General features: G+C 51.7%; 1 protein-coding gene and 1 pseudogene across 1 annotated transcript in view; one reads left to right on the plus strand and one right to left on the minus strand.

Moving 5' to 3' along the window:
* URB1 (URB1 ribosome biogenesis homolog) overlaps positions 1 to 18,582 on the plus strand; it is a 58,124-nt gene that overhangs the window by 36,928 nt on the left and 2,614 nt on the right. Inside the window, exons 25-37 of the mRNA XM_016162409.2 lie at positions 88 to 146; positions 1,689 to 1,882; positions 2,855 to 2,965; positions 3,127 to 3,190; positions 3,926 to 4,097; positions 4,508 to 4,610; positions 11,334 to 11,494; positions 11,913 to 12,024; positions 13,432 to 13,538; positions 14,091 to 14,234; positions 15,319 to 15,428; positions 16,893 to 17,090; positions 18,288 to 18,529. Of these exons, the coding sequence (XP_016017895.2) occupies positions 88 to 146; positions 1,689 to 1,882; positions 2,855 to 2,965; positions 3,127 to 3,190; positions 3,926 to 4,097; positions 4,508 to 4,610; positions 11,334 to 11,494; positions 11,913 to 12,024; positions 13,432 to 13,538; positions 14,091 to 14,234; positions 15,319 to 15,428; positions 16,893 to 17,090; positions 18,288 to 18,529 (1,777 nt within the window). The remainder of the gene's footprint in view (positions 1 to 87; positions 147 to 1,688; positions 1,883 to 2,854; positions 2,966 to 3,126; positions 3,191 to 3,925; positions 4,098 to 4,507; positions 4,611 to 11,333; positions 11,495 to 11,912; positions 12,025 to 13,431; positions 13,539 to 14,090; positions 14,235 to 15,318; positions 15,429 to 16,892; positions 17,091 to 18,287; positions 18,530 to 18,582) is intronic.
* LOC118602620 lies at positions 4,941 to 5,058 on the minus strand (annotated as a pseudogene).

Below are 18,582 nucleotides of genomic sequence, written 5' to 3' on the forward strand. Positions count from 1 at the left end.
CACATTTACTGAGCAGTTCTTATTTTAATTCTGTCTTCTGTACTCTAAAGTGAGATGTTCCATGTGTATTTGTCACTTTATTCACAGAATTCACTTAATGAAGTCGATCCCGGTGATTGGCAGAGATTCGTGAAGACTGGACTCAAGTAAGTCAGTTTTACTTCCTTGGCGCGGTTCGGTAAGGGAGCGCCTCTCGTCGGTGGTGCGCAGCCGGTAGACCAGGTGTCACTCCGGTTTCAGAGACACGAGATGCGTCGTGTAGGAGTCAGGCGATTTGCTTCCCAGCGCGCAGTGTGCTTCTAGCAGCAACGAGAAGCAGCCTTTAAACCATGAAATAGTTTTTAAAAACCAGAACTGTGTGGGGACTAATACTGCCGCGCTCAGATTTAATAAATGCTGACAGTTTCCTATATTTACTCTAATTTATTCTTTTCCTTCCCTTGCCTGAAAGTGTCATTCTTCTGAGGTTGATCTTTGTCATGACCCTGCCCGCTTTCAAACCTGGTCGTGTGTCAGTTTGTCTGTGAACAATAATAAGTGACGTTGTTTGGTGTGTTTACCATTTTACACACATATATCCTTCTCTATGTGTCCTTCTTTTGCACTCAGACGTTTTTGAGTTACCCATGTGGACACGTGTGCATCTAAGTCATTCGTTTTTGTGCTGGGGGGTTTTCCGTCTTGTGACCATACCGCGGTTAAGGCATTTAGCCGGCCCCGGCGGACGACGCCTCCCTTTCATCCGTCCTTCCTTCCTTCCCCCTTCCGTGCTTCCTCCCGTTCCTGCGGAGAGTCGCCTGCTTCTTAGCGACCTCGTGCCAGCCTCTCTCGGGGAGGGGCGCTCGCTGGCTGTTCGTGTGGGCGCGGCTTCCGTTTTACTGCACCTCCTCTTTGCTCCCCCGGGTTTTCACGCTGACCCAACGTGCTAGGAGAGTTCGTTTTTTCCTCATGTCCTCACTGGCACTTGACTCTTGCCATGGAATGATCTTTCATCGCGCTGCGATTTTCATTGCTCTGATTCTTCATCCACTTGAAACAGCAAATGCTTTATCCGAGAGGAGAGAAAGAAGTGAAGGCGGGTCACAGGTTAACGACGACTATGGATCACCGTCACGAAGTGGTGACCTTTTCTTCAGTCTTGGTTAATTCGTATTTCCAGAATGCCCGCTATATGCTAAGCGGCTCTTAATATTCTTGGATATGACTAAAAATGTTCCTTTTTTCTGGAGCAGGATGCTTTCATTCCTTTAGCGGGTTCTGAAGGGATTTAAGGCAGAGAAGGCTTCCGGCCCGTTTGGGAGTGTTGAGCGGCTGGGAAGGAGGAAGGAGAAGGGTGACCCGGCGGGGGGCTGGGGACAGTGAGTGTCATCTCAGTCCAGGTTCAGCGGCCCTGCTGCCTCCTGGCATTTCAGCCAGACAGGAAGTTTGGTTGGTGTTCGTGCTGTCAGTAAACGTGCCGCACCCCCCCCCCCCACACACACACACACCTCGTTTTCCGAAGCGTCCCGCGTGATGGGGGACGGCGAGGCACGTGGCAAAGCCACGCGAAGCTGTGGCCGCCGTGGAATCTAGATGATGAGTGTGTTGCCACAGACTTTAATAATAAAATAAAGTTTGTTTGTTTGTTCTCCTGTGAAATAAAGTTCCCCTTGACGAAGCTTTTTCCCATTTTGATTCTTGCCTCCTAGGTTTCGGTATCAGGACCATGCATTTTTAAAGGCGCTGCATGCTGCCCTACAGCTCCTGTATCGTCCAGAAAGCTCCGTGTGCGCGAAGCTCATCCAGCTGCCAGTGGTCCACATGATGCTCACCCAGCACTCCCTGTTTCTGCCAACCCTCCTCAAGTCCGAGGACGAGGAAAACCCGGACAGCGCCGTGAAAGGTGACCCCTCGCCCCCACCCTCCCGTTTCCCAGACAGGTGCCGTCTCCTGCTCTCATCGAGCTCGCCGTGGCCTGAAGCTTGGTGCCCACACGTTCTCAGAGCCAGGGAGGCGTTGCCGAAGTGGTATCAGAATGTTCGTGTCTGTCAGATCGAAGCTCAGGAAGAGCTTCCTCTGACTAAGGGTCAAACGCAGACCTCTTTTCAAAGCCTGTTCTGGCAGGTGTGAAAATCTGGGAGTTAGGAGCCACTAAGGGTGTCTGACGGGGAAGAGGGTGTTCAGTTGTGTGAAATGTCTTAACGGGAAGATTGAAACTTTTATCGAGGGCAGAGGGTTCGAACATCCCTGTGGACAGTTCCCTGCTTGGGGACCGTTTTTGAAAGCCCGGGCTTTGCCTCGGTCCTGGGTCCCTGTAGCACCTGTGATCCCGCGTGTGGTGCAGGCTGCGGAGGCGTCAGGGGAGATGGTCTGGAAGGTCCCGCCCTCATGAAGCCACACTCTTGTTAAGAGACAGAATTAACGTCCCCAGACCATTAGAAATCACCACAGAGTCTGTCCACAAGAAACTGGTGAATCGAAGAGAACCACACCCAAGTTCCTGGTGTGGGCAGTAGAAAAGTGAAAAGACTCCAGCCTTCTGTTTAGGCAGGAGTAGAAGCAGTAATGATTTTGGCAACAATCATAGGGAAATGATCAGAGTTTAAAATCTTTGGTGGCTTAACATTCGCGAGAGGGAGCGGGGAGAGACCGCCTCGTCAAAGACCAAGGAAGACAGACCATCGTGAAGACGTGTTGTTTATGGAAAGGGAACAGGCGGCGAAGGGACCAGACGCAGCCCCAGGGCCAGCGCTGCTCAGAGGCGGCCAGTTCAGACCTTCGAATGTTCGCCGAAACGCTTCCCTCTCTGCCTTAGTCCCGAGCGTGCACGTCCCCTGCTCCGCCGTGCATTTCCCTGTCTGTCCTTCTCTTCCAGAAGCTCTGGTGGACCTGATGGCGGTGGTGGTGAGGCTGTGCCCTTCTGTCTGTGAGAGCAGCCACTTGGCAGTGCTCCTCGGGGCCTACGGCGCCTCTCTCAGTGTCCTGGGTGAGGATGTGGCAGGGAGTGTGTGGGGACAGGCGGGTGGCGTGACCAGGGCGGTGAGTGAGGACAGGCGGGTGGCGTGACCAGGGCGGTGAGTGACGACCGGATGTTGTGATGGGGTGGGAGGAGTCACCTTGCTAAATTGACTTTCGACCGACTCCTAGACCAGAAGATTTTACTTCTCCTCCGGGCGTACGAACGGAACAGCATCAGCCTCATTGACTTCAGGTGAGCGTTGGGCCTGGGTGCCCCAGGCGTAGAAGGCGCCTCCCCAGGATGGAGCAGCTCCGCACAGCGAGCTCCCAAGGCTTCTCCTGTGCCTTTTCGATTCTCAGGGAAAGGGGTGGGATGGGTGGCGCGCCCTTAGCTCACAGGCGGCTCCCGGCGGGCCGCTCCGGAAGGCTCGGCCTCACGCCGCGGGGGTCATCTGTGGGCAGGCACCGCGTAGGCTGGGCCACCCTGCTGCTTGGTGGGTGCGTGCGTGTGGTGGACCTGTCCCCATACTCACTCCCCACCAGTGCCTAGTTGAGCTGACTTTTCCGAAAACCTTGCACTTCAGGCAGGAACGACGTGCGGCGGGATTGGGGAGGGGGCAGTGAAGAATGCCCGCTGGGTGAGATTTCCACTCTCCCCCCTCTGTCTGAGTGCACGCGTGTGCGGAGTCTGTGTCCGTCTCTTTTCTCTCCGTCTTTCTCTCTGTGTGTGCGACAGCTGCTCGACAACGCGACCTGTGATGGTGGTTGGTACCATCATCGTCATCATCAGTTCTGTCCCGGTGGGGCCCCGTGACCAGTCCGCACCTCCCTCTGGCTCTAGGTCACTGCCGTGGGGCCCCAGGACCAGTCTGCTCCCCTGTCCTGCTCTAGGGTGCTGCTATGGGGCTCCACGACCAGTCTGCACCCCCCTCCAGCTCTAGGGTGCTGCTGTGGGCCCCATGACCAGTCTGCCCCCCCTCTGCTGCAGGGTGCTGATGTGGGGCCCCGCGGCTGTGGAGCATCACAAGACCTGCAGGAGCCTGGGCAAGTCGCTGTGGCAGCAGCCGAGCGTTGGGGACATCCTTCGCCTGCTGGATCCGGACCGGATGATGAGGACCATCCTCCACTTCCCCCAGAACCGGAGGCTGCTGCCCCCTGAGGTGCGGAGGCTCTGGGCGGAGCCAGCGGGGAGCACGCACAGAGTGGGGCCCTCCCCTCCGAGGCCTCCGTTTGCGCCTCAGCTTTAGCAGACTGTAAAACACAAGCGTGGTTTTTCATGTGGTTTGGTAACTTCTTCTTAAGTAAAATTCCAACCACACACAAAGATGCAGAGCCTCCTGCCCATCACCCAGCTTCCGCAGTGACCACGGCATTTGTGCCGTTCGTGACTCGTCCCCCAACGAGTATATCATGTCGTACACAAGTGCTGTGTTTTACAGAACCATTTTTTTAATGCTCTTGAATATTCAAAATAGTTTGCACACCAGATCCAGTGGGTAAACGTTCACGTGACATTGCATTCTGGAGGCCGAAGCGCACGTACATGTCTGTCTGTCTCCGGCTGTTTCAGGATGCGCAGGAACCAGTATTTAAAGACAAGAGCACAGCCGATCTCGGTGGCCTTTATGACCCCTGCTTCCTTCTCCATCTCTTCAGTGAATTGACCAGGCCAGGTAATTGTAGCCTGGGGGGAGGGGGAAAGGACAGTTTCTGCTGTGGAGGCTCAAGGGTGACCACAGGGCCCCCACAGAGTGGTGACTGTTACTTACAGGATGATGATTATTAATCTTTCTTGAATGATCTTCAGCTGCTTTCTTACCTTACTATGGTCTGTCTTTCTTTCTTTCTTTCTTTCTTTCTTTCTTTCTTTCTTTCTTTCTTTCTTTCTTTTCTTTCTTTTCTTTTCTTTTCTTTTTGGCGAGGCAACCCTTGGTTGACCTCACAGATTGCAAGGACCTTGTCAGCTTACAGTCCCTTATTTTATTTATTTATTTATTTTTTTATGCCTATGGTACCTGGTCTTCCTAGGCGGTCTCCCCTCCAAGTACTACCAAGCCCAACTCTGCTTAGTTTCCGAGATCAGACGGGATCGGGCACGTTCAGGGTAGCATGGCCGTGGACCAGTGTACTGTGATTTTTCATTCCAGTGATTTTCAGCAAAGTAATAGTTAATGTTCTGAATATAAAGTAATTTTTGAAAAAATATTTTTAATCTGGGCGTGTCCCTTTGTCCTCAATGTTTTCCTAATGACAGGAGTCTTTTCTAAATTTCAGTAGATGGTGGTCAAGTGCCAACAGATTTTGTCCTTGAGATTGAGCAAGAGCCTGCTGAAGTTGGCATTTTCCTTGGTTTCAGCAAACATGCGTTTCGTGTGCAGTAGCCTGAGGGTGGGCGTTTGCAGGTCGGGGAGATGGAAAGAACTAAAGCAGTTCACGTGCCGTCGTGACCACCAAGGTTGGTCCGGTCTGTTGGTTTGCGCATTTTGTCGGTGATGAGTCAGGTGCGTGATGATGTATCTCATCGACGGCTGATGGCTAACGGCGTCGAGCATCTCGCGGCTTGTGTGCCATCCGATGTCCTCTTTGGTAGAATGTCAGTTGACGTCTTTCACCCGTTTTTCAATGGGATTCTTTTTTACCATTGAGTTTTGAGGATTCCTTATGTACTCTAGAGGTTAGTCTGTTGTTGGATATGTAGTTTGCAAATATTTTCTCCCAGTCCGTAGTTTATCTTTCATCCTCTTAAGAGAGTCTTTCACAGAGCTAGTTTTCAGTTTGATGATGTCCTTTTATGGATCACGTCTGCACTGCTCTTCCTGGCCGGGAGAGGCAGGAATGGCCCGTTACTGCTCCTCATGTGGCCTCCTTTGAGGCACAGTTGTGGGGGGGGGCCATGTCCCACTGCCCAGTGGGGAGGAAATCCCCAACTCTCTACTCTGGCCTTCTTTGGAGCCACCTCAGCTTGGAGGTTGGGGCTAAAGCCCCATATCTATCAGACACAGATGTCTAGTCTCCCCACTCCATCTTTGCTGGCCCGGGTCAGGGGAGGGCCACATTTTTTTTTTTTTTTTTTGAGGCGTTTGGGTGGAACAGAGCAGGAATTGCCTCAGCGTTTTCTATCTCGGTAGGCTGTGCTTGTCTAGTCTTTGTCCTGAGACTAGAGGAACACGGGCTTTCGCTCCGGCCGCGACTGTGCCGTTCACTGTGTCCAGCTCTCTGGCTTCCTCAGCTCTAAGTGTGGGACACAGGGAGCAGAGAGAAAATGCAGGAACAGCCCCGAGATCCCTAGTCGATCCAGGACTTGCAGTTGTACTTTGTAATAAAAAGAGAGAACATACATCTACCCCATCTTCCCAGAATTAGAAATCTAATTTAATTCTTTTTTAACGTGAGTTAAAATATTTTGCAGTTCAAAAAACCAAGTAGTGTCTGAGGCTGTGCAGTGACGGTTTCCTTTCCACCTGTCCGTAAAGGCCGCGGTGACCCCAGTCGGGCCTGCGAAGAAGGCCTCTCGGGCAGTGTGCTGGGGCGGCCGGCAGCGCGTGTTCTGCGTCTCCACTCGTTGGCTCGGCCGGCGCGATGCCCATCACGTCTCCCAAGGCGCCTTCCTGTTGGATTAAATCTGCGGCCGTGTAGATTTAGGTGCCTGGGGAGGCCGTGACTGTTTCCTCCCTTTTCTCAACTTGAAATTATCTTTCCCTTCTCAGACGCCTTCCTTGTGGACAGATTTGCTGGTCCTCCACCGCTGCCCTCAGTATTCCCGACAGCAGAACGAGAGGGCCGGCTTTTCAGAGGGCTCGCCCCGTGTGTGCTCTGCTTTCTCCACGAGCACCGTGGTCTGTGGCTACGCTAGCTTCTGTTTGCAAGAGCCGGGCGTTTCATGCAGACGTCAGGGTGCGACAGTGGCCAGCAGAGCAGCCGAGGCACACCTTCCGGTGTGTGGCCGGGACGCTCCGCTCGTCCCCGCAGGCCTGGCCGTGCCGCTCAGTCTGCTTCTCATCAAACATGAAAATAGATTTTCCGCAGTCTAAAAACATGAAGCGACTTCAGTGAATTATAACCAGTCACTTAGGCTGTTGCTGTCTCTCATAGAGCTTTTAGGAAGCAGAAGGCAAAGACTTGGAGAACACTTAATTTTTGTTTTGTTTTTTCTAAGTTTTTTTCCCCAAGAGGAACTAGGTTCATTCAATTTTGCTCTGGCTAATTGTCATCCAAAACAAAAAATGGAAGCATAACATTTTAAACAAATTTTATTGCCTGATCAAGGGAAGCATACCAGTTTGTGAGGAGAGGTAAATATCTAGCCGTAAATGGTAAGTCGAACAGAACAGAAAAATGTGGATAGCATAATGGCCAATATAGGCTAGGTTTTTGTGGTCGAATTAAGTCATGAGTCTTCTTTTCACGTTATCCTTAAAATGTATTGTTCCTTTTGCTTTTGCCCTGGTGAAGCAGTATAAGCAACGTGTTACACTTTTACTGAAGTGTGATACATAGAAACTTACTCAAATCCCGTCTGTATGGCATGAGTTTTGGTGCAGCCACCAGCAGGATCAAGGAACAGAACATAATCTTTAGCTCCGCAGGCCCCTTGCTAGTCCGTACCCCTTCCTTTCCAATAGAGACTGGCGTCCTGTAGTTCAAGTCGACGTAGATGGCATCACACACTATATATTCTTTTATGTCTACTTCATTTATCCCACACTGTATTTCTGAGATTCATCCATGCTGTGTGTAGTGGTTTTTAACCGTACGTTTTTACTTCCCACAGTGGCACCTGAGTCCAGAGTTGCTAAACATTTTGCAGTCGTAAATTGGGCGTGTGATTAGTGATTATACGTGGCTGCCAGTCTTCAGAGAAAGTGCAGCCTCACAGCTGCATTGCAACCCTTTGCTGAAAACGGCAACCTATTTTCTTAACCTCACCACTTCCCTTTTTTGAGTCCTTGGCTGAGAAACAGGCCCAGCCAAGGCTGTGAGCAAAGGCAGTGACAAATGCTTTTTCCACGGCAATTCTTGTCCTCAAAAGAACTGGGCTGAAGTCTTCAGCTCATAACTCACATGTACCGCAGGGCAGAAAGGCCTGTGTGCACGTCTCTGAGCCTCGTCACCAGACCACCGTGATGAGCCTCACTCGCCATGCCACCTCTGAGGGGACCGTGTAAGAGGAAGCGGGAGGGGGAGTTCTTGATGGTTCAACACAGTCGCACCGCCATCGAAGCCCATGACACGTGGCGTTCTTTTGACTTTAATCCTTGATAACGGTCCTGGTTAAGCCACTTCGATCCGAAGATCTGTTATCAGAAGCCCAGGTTGCCACCTATGAGGTCCCTGCAACAAAGAGAATGGCATTCATAACTACTTTTATAATAGCCTATTTTCAACTCCCAAGGACGGCGTTTTCCTTAAGTGTTACAAAGACATCACGGAACAACAGGGATGACCACAAGGCATTTACTTGACTTTTCCTCATGGACACATGGAAAATCCATTTGTCTTGGAGAACGTCAGTGATTACTAAAAATGCCCTACCCGGCTGAGTACTATTTTTAGTGAGTGTAATATTAAACGTTTGGACTGTTCTCTTTCCCAAATGTATTCCATTTGCGTATGTGTTATGTAGGTAAGTAAGGGTATCTTAAACACATCTCATCTTTCCAAAACAATATCATTTTATCCCATAGTTTGATGCTTTTTAAAACTTTGGGGTTTTTTTTTGTTTGTTTGTTTGTTTGTTTGCCCCTTCCCATCAAAAACAGTCACTTGTTAGAAATGAGAAAATTTAGTCCATAAGTTGTTGGAACCCAAGTCTTCTGATTATTCTTTGTCCATCCTTTGCTTTTAATCTGCATCTTAATATTAAAAGTGGTTTCCTGCAGACTGATGCACTTGGGTTTCGCCTTTTAAAATCTAATCGTCTCTGCCTTTCAGTTCAAATGTATATGCCATTCACATTTAATGTGATGATTGCTATGCTTCTGTTTCCTTCGTTGGTTTTTAGCTACAATGCATGCGTGCGTGAGTGAGCGAGAGAGAAGGAAGGAGAAAAGAAGGAAGGGAAAGAGTGTGTGTGTGTGTGTGTGTGTGTGTGTGTGTGTGTATTGCTTTAAGGTTTAGTTCATCTCAGATTTATTGCAGTTTACCTTCGGTTGAAACTGTAGCATTTCGTGGATCTTAGAAGCACCTCACAACAGTATCAATCCATTTCTCCTCTCCTCTTTGCCTTCATGCTAGTTTTATCATATATGTAACTTCTCTGTGCTGTAAAGCCCAACATGTTGTTACTTCAAATTGTCAATTTCCTTTTAAAGAGATTTAAATATTTTGTGTTTACCACGTAGATAACATTTTCGGTTCCCTTCACTCCTTTGTGTAGATTCAGATTTCCATCTCTGTCATCTTCCTTCTAAAATACTTCCTTTAAGAAGTCATATAGTTCAAGTCTGCTGCTGATCAATTCTTTTAAGCTTTTTTTGATGGAAAAAAGATTTAACTTTTTAAAGATTTTTATGGAGTATAAAGTTGTAGGTTTTTTTCTTACTGGACTTTAAAGATGTTGCTGTCCTGATTCTGGATTGCATTATTTCTAACAAATCTACCCTCATTATTATCTTTGTTTCTTTGTATATTATGTGGCTGCTTTTAAGATGTTTTTTTATCACTATTTTTAAGCAATTTGATGGCGGTTCTTTCCCAGCCTCGGGTAGCTTCACACGCACTTGCCACCAGCGGGCACTCAGTGAGGACGCCGTCGCTGTCGGTGGAGCTCTCTTCTCTGGGACTCTGCCTCGTGAGCGTGGCCACCGTCGCCTCCTAGGCCTCCCCCTCTCTCTTAACTCAGAGTTCTCCAGTCTCCAGCTAGGTTTGCCCTTCCTGCGCCATAGCCGGGGAACTCTAGGCTGTGAGCTAGGCCGGCCGGGCGTCACCCTGTGTCCCACCTCTCGGGTTCGCTCTCCTGTGTTATCTCATGTCCAACGTCTTGAAAGTCCTTGTTTCATTTCTTCAGCCCAGTTTTCTAGTTGCTTCAGGTGGGCGGGTGAATCTGGTTCCTATCACTCTGTCTTGGCTGGCAGTGTCAATCCTGGTTGTGCGTAGACATGGTATGAAAGTTGAGAAACACCGCGGAAGGGACCCGTATGGAAGTGCCACCCCCCCACCCCCCACATCAGCCTGCCCTTGGTGGGTGCCAGCGGAAACTCCATCCAGTGAGCTCTGCTACTTCTGAGAGGGAGGGAAAACTGTGGTTTAAAGTGATTTTGGGAAGCCACTCACTTGGAAACATCATGTTGCTATGAAGCTGTTTAGATTAAGGAGAAGTAGCTGATTATCATAACTTTCCTTTTTACTACTGTCTTAGGTCTTTTTCTTTTCGTTGTCATCATTATCCTTTTGAAAGTCTAACTTGAGGGAGAGAAAAGGAAAAACAGTTTGGCTTTTTATCAATGGTGTATCATTTATTGATAGCCTATTCCAAGATTGCCCATTTGAGGTAGTCATCTCAGTTGGTTTGGGTTTGGTTCCTAATGTAACTAGGTCACCACTCAATCAAAATAACATCTTCATGTATAATTATCATGACCAGTCCCTGTTTAATCATTTTTAAACATGGCGACCTATCTCTATTTTGAGGTTTCTCTTGAGAGTATTTATCTTGTCAAAAGGCCTGGCTTTTTATTAAAGAGGATTTTACTAGTGATAACCAAGCCCTCTAAGACGTCAGGTTTGAATATCTGACCTCCTTTCCCGCTCACATCCCCTCCTGAAGGACTGTGAGTTTCTCGAGGACCCACAGGTAACAAAGGAGGCTCTCTTTAGACTGTAGTTTTTGCTCAAGGTTCATAGGCTGCTCTTTTGTGAGATTTTTGTTAAAAGTTTGAAGAACTAGAGTTGCAAAGTGGGTATAACTTACTCCTTTGTAATCAGAGGGCCAGGTCGGACTGGTTTGCTCCAGCCGAATTTCCTAGCTTAGCAGCCTTACAGATTTTCCTTACTGGAGCTCGTAGGTCGGAACGCAGAGGCAGCAGGCTGGCAGGTGGAAACAGGAGCCGGTTTCGTCTGCCGACTCCGGGTTGTGCTGCCCTGGCCCCCAGGATGCGGGGAGATGCTGAGGTCTTGTGTTTTAAGTCTGGCACCTCCATCCATCTCTGGCTCGTTGGGTATTTGTGAGAAGTAATGAAATAATCCTGGTTGGGATTTCCAAGTATCTCAGAGGCTGAAGGCACGGTAATTATTGCCACAGAAGGGAAGACGGTCTTGTATCTGACTTCAGCAGAAGTATCTAGCACACATAGCCGATGTTTGTGAAATGCAGGAGGAAATTTAATTTGCCATGTAGCACAAGCATCATGGAATCTGTGTGTGTGAGTATGTTTAACGGTATGTTTTATTTCCCATAGAATTTGTGGTGGATTGTCGAAAATTTTTGGATTCAAATGCCCTGGGCCTAACCTTCGCAGCCCTCAGCAGCTATGACCCCCAGATGCGAGCCGCGGCCTACTCCGTCCTGGCGGCCTACTATTCGCATGTGGAGGGGGCCCGGTTCCGAGAGCGGTCCCAGGTGAGTGGGGCTGAGGGTGGGCTCGGAGGGCTTCACAGGCGGGCTCCCCCCCTGGGCGCACAGAAGGATTTCCGAGTTGCCAGGAGGCATTGGGTAAAGGGTAGAGTCTGTTTCTCCCGTGGGGAGATGCCACAGGTTGTGTCTGGCCCTCCACCCGCAGGGCGGTTGAGCGAGGTCCGCCCTTACAGTCGCTCCTCTCGGGTTGTGTGGGTGGGCAGAGCGGGCTGCTTCCTGTCCACTGCTGCTCTGCTGTAAACCCCGTGGTGAGGGCAGCCGAGAGCGAGGACGTCGCCGTCGTGGTGGCCCTGGGCTGTGACGAGCCACCACAGAGCTGTGCTTCAGACCGCACGAGTCGAGGCTGGTCACAGTTCTGAAAATGCTCTTTTTCTTTCTTTTTTTTTTTCTTCCTGGTTTTAAGGTACTTTACCTGTTGGATGTAGTGCGCAATGGTATCCGAACCAGGAACATGAGACTCACCTTTACCTTGTCTCTCTTCATTGCCAAAGCGGCCCTGCAAATGCTGAAACCAGGTACCACCGGTGGGAGCAGGTTGGGGTGAGACTGACATACTGAGGCTGAGCAAGTCCCCTGTGGGCGTGAGTCCTACACGTGTGATCTGTCGTGCGTGTGAGAAAGACTGGGTCGTGGTCGTCCAGCGCTTATCGCAGTGACCGATCGGGAGCCACGCGGCGTCCCCCAGTGCTGGACAGTAAATAAGTGGCGGTGGTGAGGAGGCGCCTTATGGGTCCCCGTGAAACCCAGGAGAAATTAAGTGACCAAGCAAGGTGCAAAGCAGCGTGTAGGACGGGGAGAGAATACATAAAAACCGGTGAAAGCAAATCCTCGCGCCCGTCTCTCGAGACAGAGGCAGGCACGGGTCCTGCGCATGCGGGCGTCTGCGGGGAAGGGGGCCCGATGCAGGAGCACCCTCGGCGTTGGCTCAGAGGAGGCTGTCAGCTCAGCACGCTCCCGGGTCCGTAGCCAGAATGCGTCTGGCCTGGGGTTCCTACGAGATGCCACCGAAGACACTAGAACGAGTTCCTCTTTATAAAACAGGCACCACCGCCGAGGCGGTGTGATAGAAGTTAGTCTGTCTCAAGACCTTTTTTTAGTGAAAAATCATAGAACGTTGATAGCGTTAGGGGCCCTGGAGTGTAACACGTTTATTTCCAGATGAGGAAATACAGCTTTAGGCGTCCAGAGTTAGGTAGCTCGTCGAGGCCCCGCAGTTGGTCTCTAGCCGTGTTGCAGTTAGAACTCATCTGATTTTCATCTGCTTCTACATCACTTTCGTTACATGGTTTTTTATTCATCTTAGAAATTCTGGGGAGGAAACAAGGTGATTGGCCATTCGCAGACTCTAAAGAAAAACGGTGTTCTGAGAAATTATCTTTGCAGAGGCTACATGGTGTTGATCTCGGCCTCCCGTTTAGTCTGTGACCTCGTGTGGTCGTGGGGTCAAGCTGCCGGCAGCCTAGACAGACGGGGGGACACGGTCCTACAGTGGGGAGGGGCAGGGAGGAGGTGGGTGTCTTCCCATCAACCCCGTTGGGTCCGCGCCCCCTCTGCCGGGCTGTTCCCTTCGGAGAGAGGCTGCTGGGTGTGGGCGTTAGCCCCGTGCTGTCTGTGGGACCTGGTCTCACTCTGCCCACCTGCTGACTGGTGCTTCTGCAGTAGGCTGGCGCCGGGGGAGGGGCGGCATCTCTGAAGAACTCCACCTCCTGCCATAGTTTCTGGGCCACAGAGAAAGCCTGTACACAGTGTAGACCTAACGTGTCTTACTGCACTCCAGTTCTTGAGAACCAGTAACCTGGACAAGGACACGAAAGCTCCCCAAGGGCAAGAGCTGTCTGACCCCTAGGTTCCCACCCCCTGACTGCAGCAGACCACGGGCTGCCCCGTGGGGACCTGTTGTGACTGTCTGCCTCTGTTCCCAGAGGAGCACATGTACTTGAAGATCAACAAGTTCCTGCTGTCACACGAGTTTCTGAACATGAGCAAGGTTCCGGGCTTCTACCAGTTCTTCTACAGCTCGGACTTCGAGGTAACGCTTCCAGAGTCCTCACAGCCCCGAAGCCCCCGGAGCTGGGTGACGCCGCCGTCCTGACTGGCGGCCGCCGTGCTTCTGACACCTCCCGTTAGTGCCGTTTGCCACACAGCCGGCACGGTTGCTGCACAAGCAGCATTTGGAGCAAGACAGTCAGGAAAAGTAAAGGTTCACGAGGGCTTGCGCGTGGACGTGCTTTTCACGGCACACGTTTATTTTTAGGTCGCTTCTCACACCTTAGAAACTCTTCTTCAGAGGTCTGAGTTTTATGGCATTTTCGTATTTTCTTGGCGAATCACTGGGTAAATATTAAATGTGCTTTTATAGAACACTTGCCTGAATTAACACAGATGGGTGTTTAAACGTAACTTGGTCCTTTATTCCTGACTCTAAACTGAATCAAAGATGATACTGAGGGCTTTTAATAACATCATCAGAAATGGAGGTCAGGGCTGCTGTACTGTGATCTTTGTCACCACTCGAAAAGAGTGGCACTTGAAGAGTTGCCAGAGAAACTCAACAGTTGTTTCTTGGTTGCCTGGCTCATAGCAAAACACCGAACGGGAATGGATCTTTGGAATTCTGCGGCAGGGGATCCGAGACAAGCACTGCTATGAGCTCTACGCCAGGCGAGGGGTCTTCCACATCATCCTGTCCTTCTTCAACACCCCGCTGTGTGACGAAGTGACTCAGGTAGGCGGCTCCCACTCGTTTTATTTGAGACCGAAAGGTCTAGGCTCTTTCTCGGGGTTCTGCCTGGAAGTCAGGCTCATGTGAGTTCCAGCCCATCCTGGGTATGGCCGACCGAGCTGGCATTCGCCGACTTTCAGGGGGTGAAACGGGTACCACCGGTGTCTGTCTCGTGGCCTGCGAGTGGCACAGGCCGCGGTGTGGACGCTGTCCTGTTGCTTCTGTTGCCGCTCGCTCACCGTCCTCCCCTGGTGGCGAGGCCTCTGCAGGAGGCTGCACGGGGCAGTAATCGTCAGCCGTTGGAGCTGGCGAGGGAGTCCAAGGACAGATTACCCCCATAAATGACCGAGGTGCTTCCGCCGAGACACTCTCAAGCCACTAGAATTTCACCTGATGCTCAAAAGCTGTGGGTCGTCACAGCCTAGCTGGGAAGGAAGAGTCGGGAGTTGTCACTGCCCACCTCACAGCTAATGGGGGAACCGGCTCGTTAACTGTCCCCGAGAACAAGCACTCATGCAGGAGCGTTCTGAGTGTCACGGGCAGGAAAACATAATATGGCAAAGCCCCCAGTATTGAGGTGAATTTCTAGCTTTTGTTATGCGGGCAAATAAAAGCGAGTCAGGATTAAGAAACATTTGAATAAACTGACTTGGAGTATGGTAGTTTCTTCTCATAGCATGTGAGAATTCTAAGGCACGGAGTTCACAGTTCGAGGAGCAGTCCCGTTTTTACGTCTTCCTTCCCAGGCGATAAAGCTGAGACCGAGGGGCCACCAGCCGTGCGTGGCTGGGCCGATCCGGGCCATGTGGTGTGTGCGCTGCATCTTTGCGTGTGGGTTGGTTCCTCTGATGGATTAGCAGGAGTGGGCATCCCCTTTGGCCTGGCAGTTGCCGTGCAGGTCTGTGTTCTCTGGCTGTCACTCGCGGGGACAGGGCACGTCCCTACACTGCCATCACTCTTACAGACTGAGCAAAGCAGCGTGTGCAGTCCTCACCTACAACCGTAACAAGTTGTGTATTTTTGAAGTGATCCTTCGATCAAGTTAGGTTTTCCCACTGAAGAGAAACTTTTTGTTTCGGGTTTTCAGAATTGGGTTCTGGAAATCCTGCAGAATGCCGCCCGGGATGCCAAATCTGCCTACGAGATCCTGCGGGACTACAGCCTTTTAACATGGATCCTGCACATCCTTGAGAGCAGGTGAGCGCCTCGTGGATGAGAGGTGTGTGTCCGGTGGGAAGAGGGTGGGATGGAGACTGGTGTTTGCTGCAGGTTTTAGTGCCGACTGGAAATGTCCAATAGAACATGTGTTGTCTGAAACGGTGTCCCCTAATGCCACGACATGCCAGTAGCCAACTCCGGTAATGCCGAAATGGCGCTTCCTCAGTTTAAGTCTTTGAGGGTCTTGTCTGAGTGGAGGGACAGGCGCCGGCTGCCGTTTGCACTTGGCGGAGGCTGTGCCGGCCTCTCTCTCGTCTGCACAGCCCAGGCTCCTCCCCGGGAGTGGCATCGTCCGCCCAAAGGTTCAGGGCTGCAGCCCCCAAGGTAGGAACAGGCCTCCCATTTGAGGAGCATCAGGCCCCCGTGCGATGGTGGGTCACGCACCCCCCTCTCCGCCCAGGGTTGTGGTCTCAGTGAACCGCGAGGAGTGGGTGTTCGTCTCACTTCTCTGGGGCCATGGTGACTCAGCAGACAGGGCGGCTCAGACGGCAGGGAATGATTTTCTCACAGTTCTGGAGGCTGGAAGTGTGAGGTCAGGGGACCCCATAGTAGGCTCTGGTGACAGCTCTCTCCTGGCTTACAGACTGCCGGGTCCTCACAAGGCAGGGAGAGAGCTCTGGTCTCTTCCCCTCAGAAGAGTGTTAATCCCATTGTGGGAGCTCTACCCTCATGACCTCATCTAAGCCTGTCCCCTCCCAGAGGCCCCACCTGCAGGTAGTCACACTGGGGGTTAGGGCTTCCACGTGTGACTTTAGGGAGGACACAGTTCGGTCCATAGCCTGATGATCTATTTTGATCCCTGTTAGTTTCCTAAGTTTGAGGCTGCCTGGAGGGCTGAGGACTTTGTCTCATTGGGCAGCACTTGGAGGGAGGGAGCGTCTCCCAAAGAACTAACTACTCTTATGAGCCCAGGGACATCCGGGCCTTTTGTGCATTTTAAAAAGTATTTAAAAACATTCTCTAAGAGAAAGTGGTATCCTAAATCTAGAATGTCTTTGGACATCAGGTTCTAGACTTGTTTCTGATTCATAAAAAGCATAATTGGCTAATTCTCTCTTCCTGGCTGTTAACTTTGTTTTGGAAGTCACATTGTTCTCCTGAACGGGACAGCTCTTCTTACTGTGCCTCAGCGGCTCCGGAATGTCATTCTAGTCGGGGCTTAGGGTGCTCATCTGGTTAGAAAGGAGAACTGGCCCTGGCCCCGTGTCGGAGCTGGGTTTGTAGCTGTCACCCTCTTCTCACTTAGCTTCTGTGCCCATTTGGGGTATTGCAGGGGGCGGGATAAGCGGATGGAATTGTTAGAGGAGGGGACAGGCCTGCTGAGCCACCGCTGGACACTGCCCCCACCGCCACAGCCCGGTCTGCGGTTCCCGCCCACCCCTCCAGCAGACGTCAGTGAAAGGAGCGGCTGTGACAGAGTGAGCATTCTGTATCTGGTTTTAGGTTTCTGGAGACTCAGCTGCTCTCTAACATAATCTCCCTGCTGCACACCCTGTGGGTGACCAACCTGGGAGACAAAGGAGCGGAGGCGGGGAGCCGGCCTCCGTGCCAGCCTGGGGCCCCAGGGCCCCCGAAGCTGCTCGCCCTGCACTTGGTCGATGAGTTCCTGTATGTTCTCATTGTGCTCACGAAGCACCTGAGGTGAGCCCCTCCCCCGCCCGGCCCGACCCCCGGGGCTGGTCACTTGTGAATGTCACTGCTCCAGGTTCCCATCTCAAGTTCACAGGTAGGCTCTGGGCCAGAGGGCCAGTCAGTGGTTGGCCTGGCGAGAGCGGGGCCAGTTGCAGGTGGGTCGGGGAACTGTTTTAGCTGTTTCCTCTTTTCTGCTTCAGCTTAATGACACTCTTTCAAGGCTGTGAGAACTTCACACACTCTCGAAACCTAAAACTTGAAATACCAGGTCTCTTTTAGCAGGCAGACCACCTACTTTGATATTTTGATTCAAGCAAAGTGACATGTTGTGGAAAGAACGTGTCTTACATGACCTTAACCTGCGGAAGTTAGGGTGTCCTCAGCCTCGCCTCTGCCTCAGGCTGCGCCAGCCCACTCGTCCACAAATTTCTTGAAAACCTCAGTGTTTGCATCCAGCCCCTTGGAATGGTGCTCTTGATTTCCTCAGCAGACCTAAATCCTCCTCACATTTTACTTATTCAGGGAAACACACTGCGTGCACTCAAATTTCTGACTTGGGAACAGAGGGATGCTAATGGGAACAGATCGTAATCTCAGAAAGAAAACTCGATAAAGAACAGGGCATTTGGTTTTATGTTGTTCTGAATTAAATTGTGAAATCGGCGCCGGATTGCCGTGTTTCTCACATGGGGGTTGTCGAGAGACACACTGGTCTCTGGGAGCTGATTGCTATTTGGAATAAGGACTGGAGCAGATGGCGCTGGGTTTAGACTCCTTAGCGTTCAGAGGGCCGGATTTCCTCCCAGTGGCCATGTCGGGACTGGCCTTGGGCAGTGCTGTCCCAAGGCTTTTCCCAAGCCTTTTGACTTGAGTCTGAGAGTCGAGGAGATGGAGAGGAGTCGGCAGCCACGAGGGTTTTGTGGGGTGGCGCCCTGGCCTCCGGGCTCTCTGCCCAGCTCCCTGTCAGCTGTGATTTCCAGAGAGGTTCCTGTGCCTCCAGGCAGAGTCGGACTCCAGGTCCTTCTGCCTCCCCTGGGGTGCTCGCTTCCCCCGTTCCCTGCGCCGGCAGTCCCTGTCCGTGCCTGTCGCAGGAGGAAACCCGGGTCACGGGTGGCCTGTTGGTGTCTTTTGATTTGCGGCGTTGACCGACCGACCGCCCTGGTCCTGGGCAGCCTTAGCTCAGTCTGTGGCATTGGCTCCCAACAGGCCCACCTTGGCCTCCACCCAGCTGATGAACTTCTTTGGGGCACTCGACTCTGTGCTGAGGTACCGGGCCACCGTCACACAGGCCTTCAAGGACATGGACCGCTTCACCGTCAATGAGATGGCGCTGTCCACCACGGATGTCCTCGTCCTCCTGCACAAGTGGAGCCTCATCGAGAGGGACGTCAGGCTCCAGGAGGACCTGAGCACAGCCGTGGAGAAATGCCAAGTCAGGGGGCTGCTGAGTGAGTGTCGGGGCCCGCGGCTGTCTCGCGTTCCCCAGGCTGTGCTCTGTTCC

Source organism: Rousettus aegyptiacus, unplaced genomic scaffold (assembly GCF_014176215.1).
Source record: "Rousettus aegyptiacus isolate mRouAeg1 unplaced genomic scaffold, mRouAeg1.p scaffold_m13_p_4, whole genome shotgun sequence".
Lineage (NCBI taxonomy): Eukaryota > Metazoa > Chordata > Mammalia > Chiroptera > Pteropodidae > Rousettus > Rousettus aegyptiacus.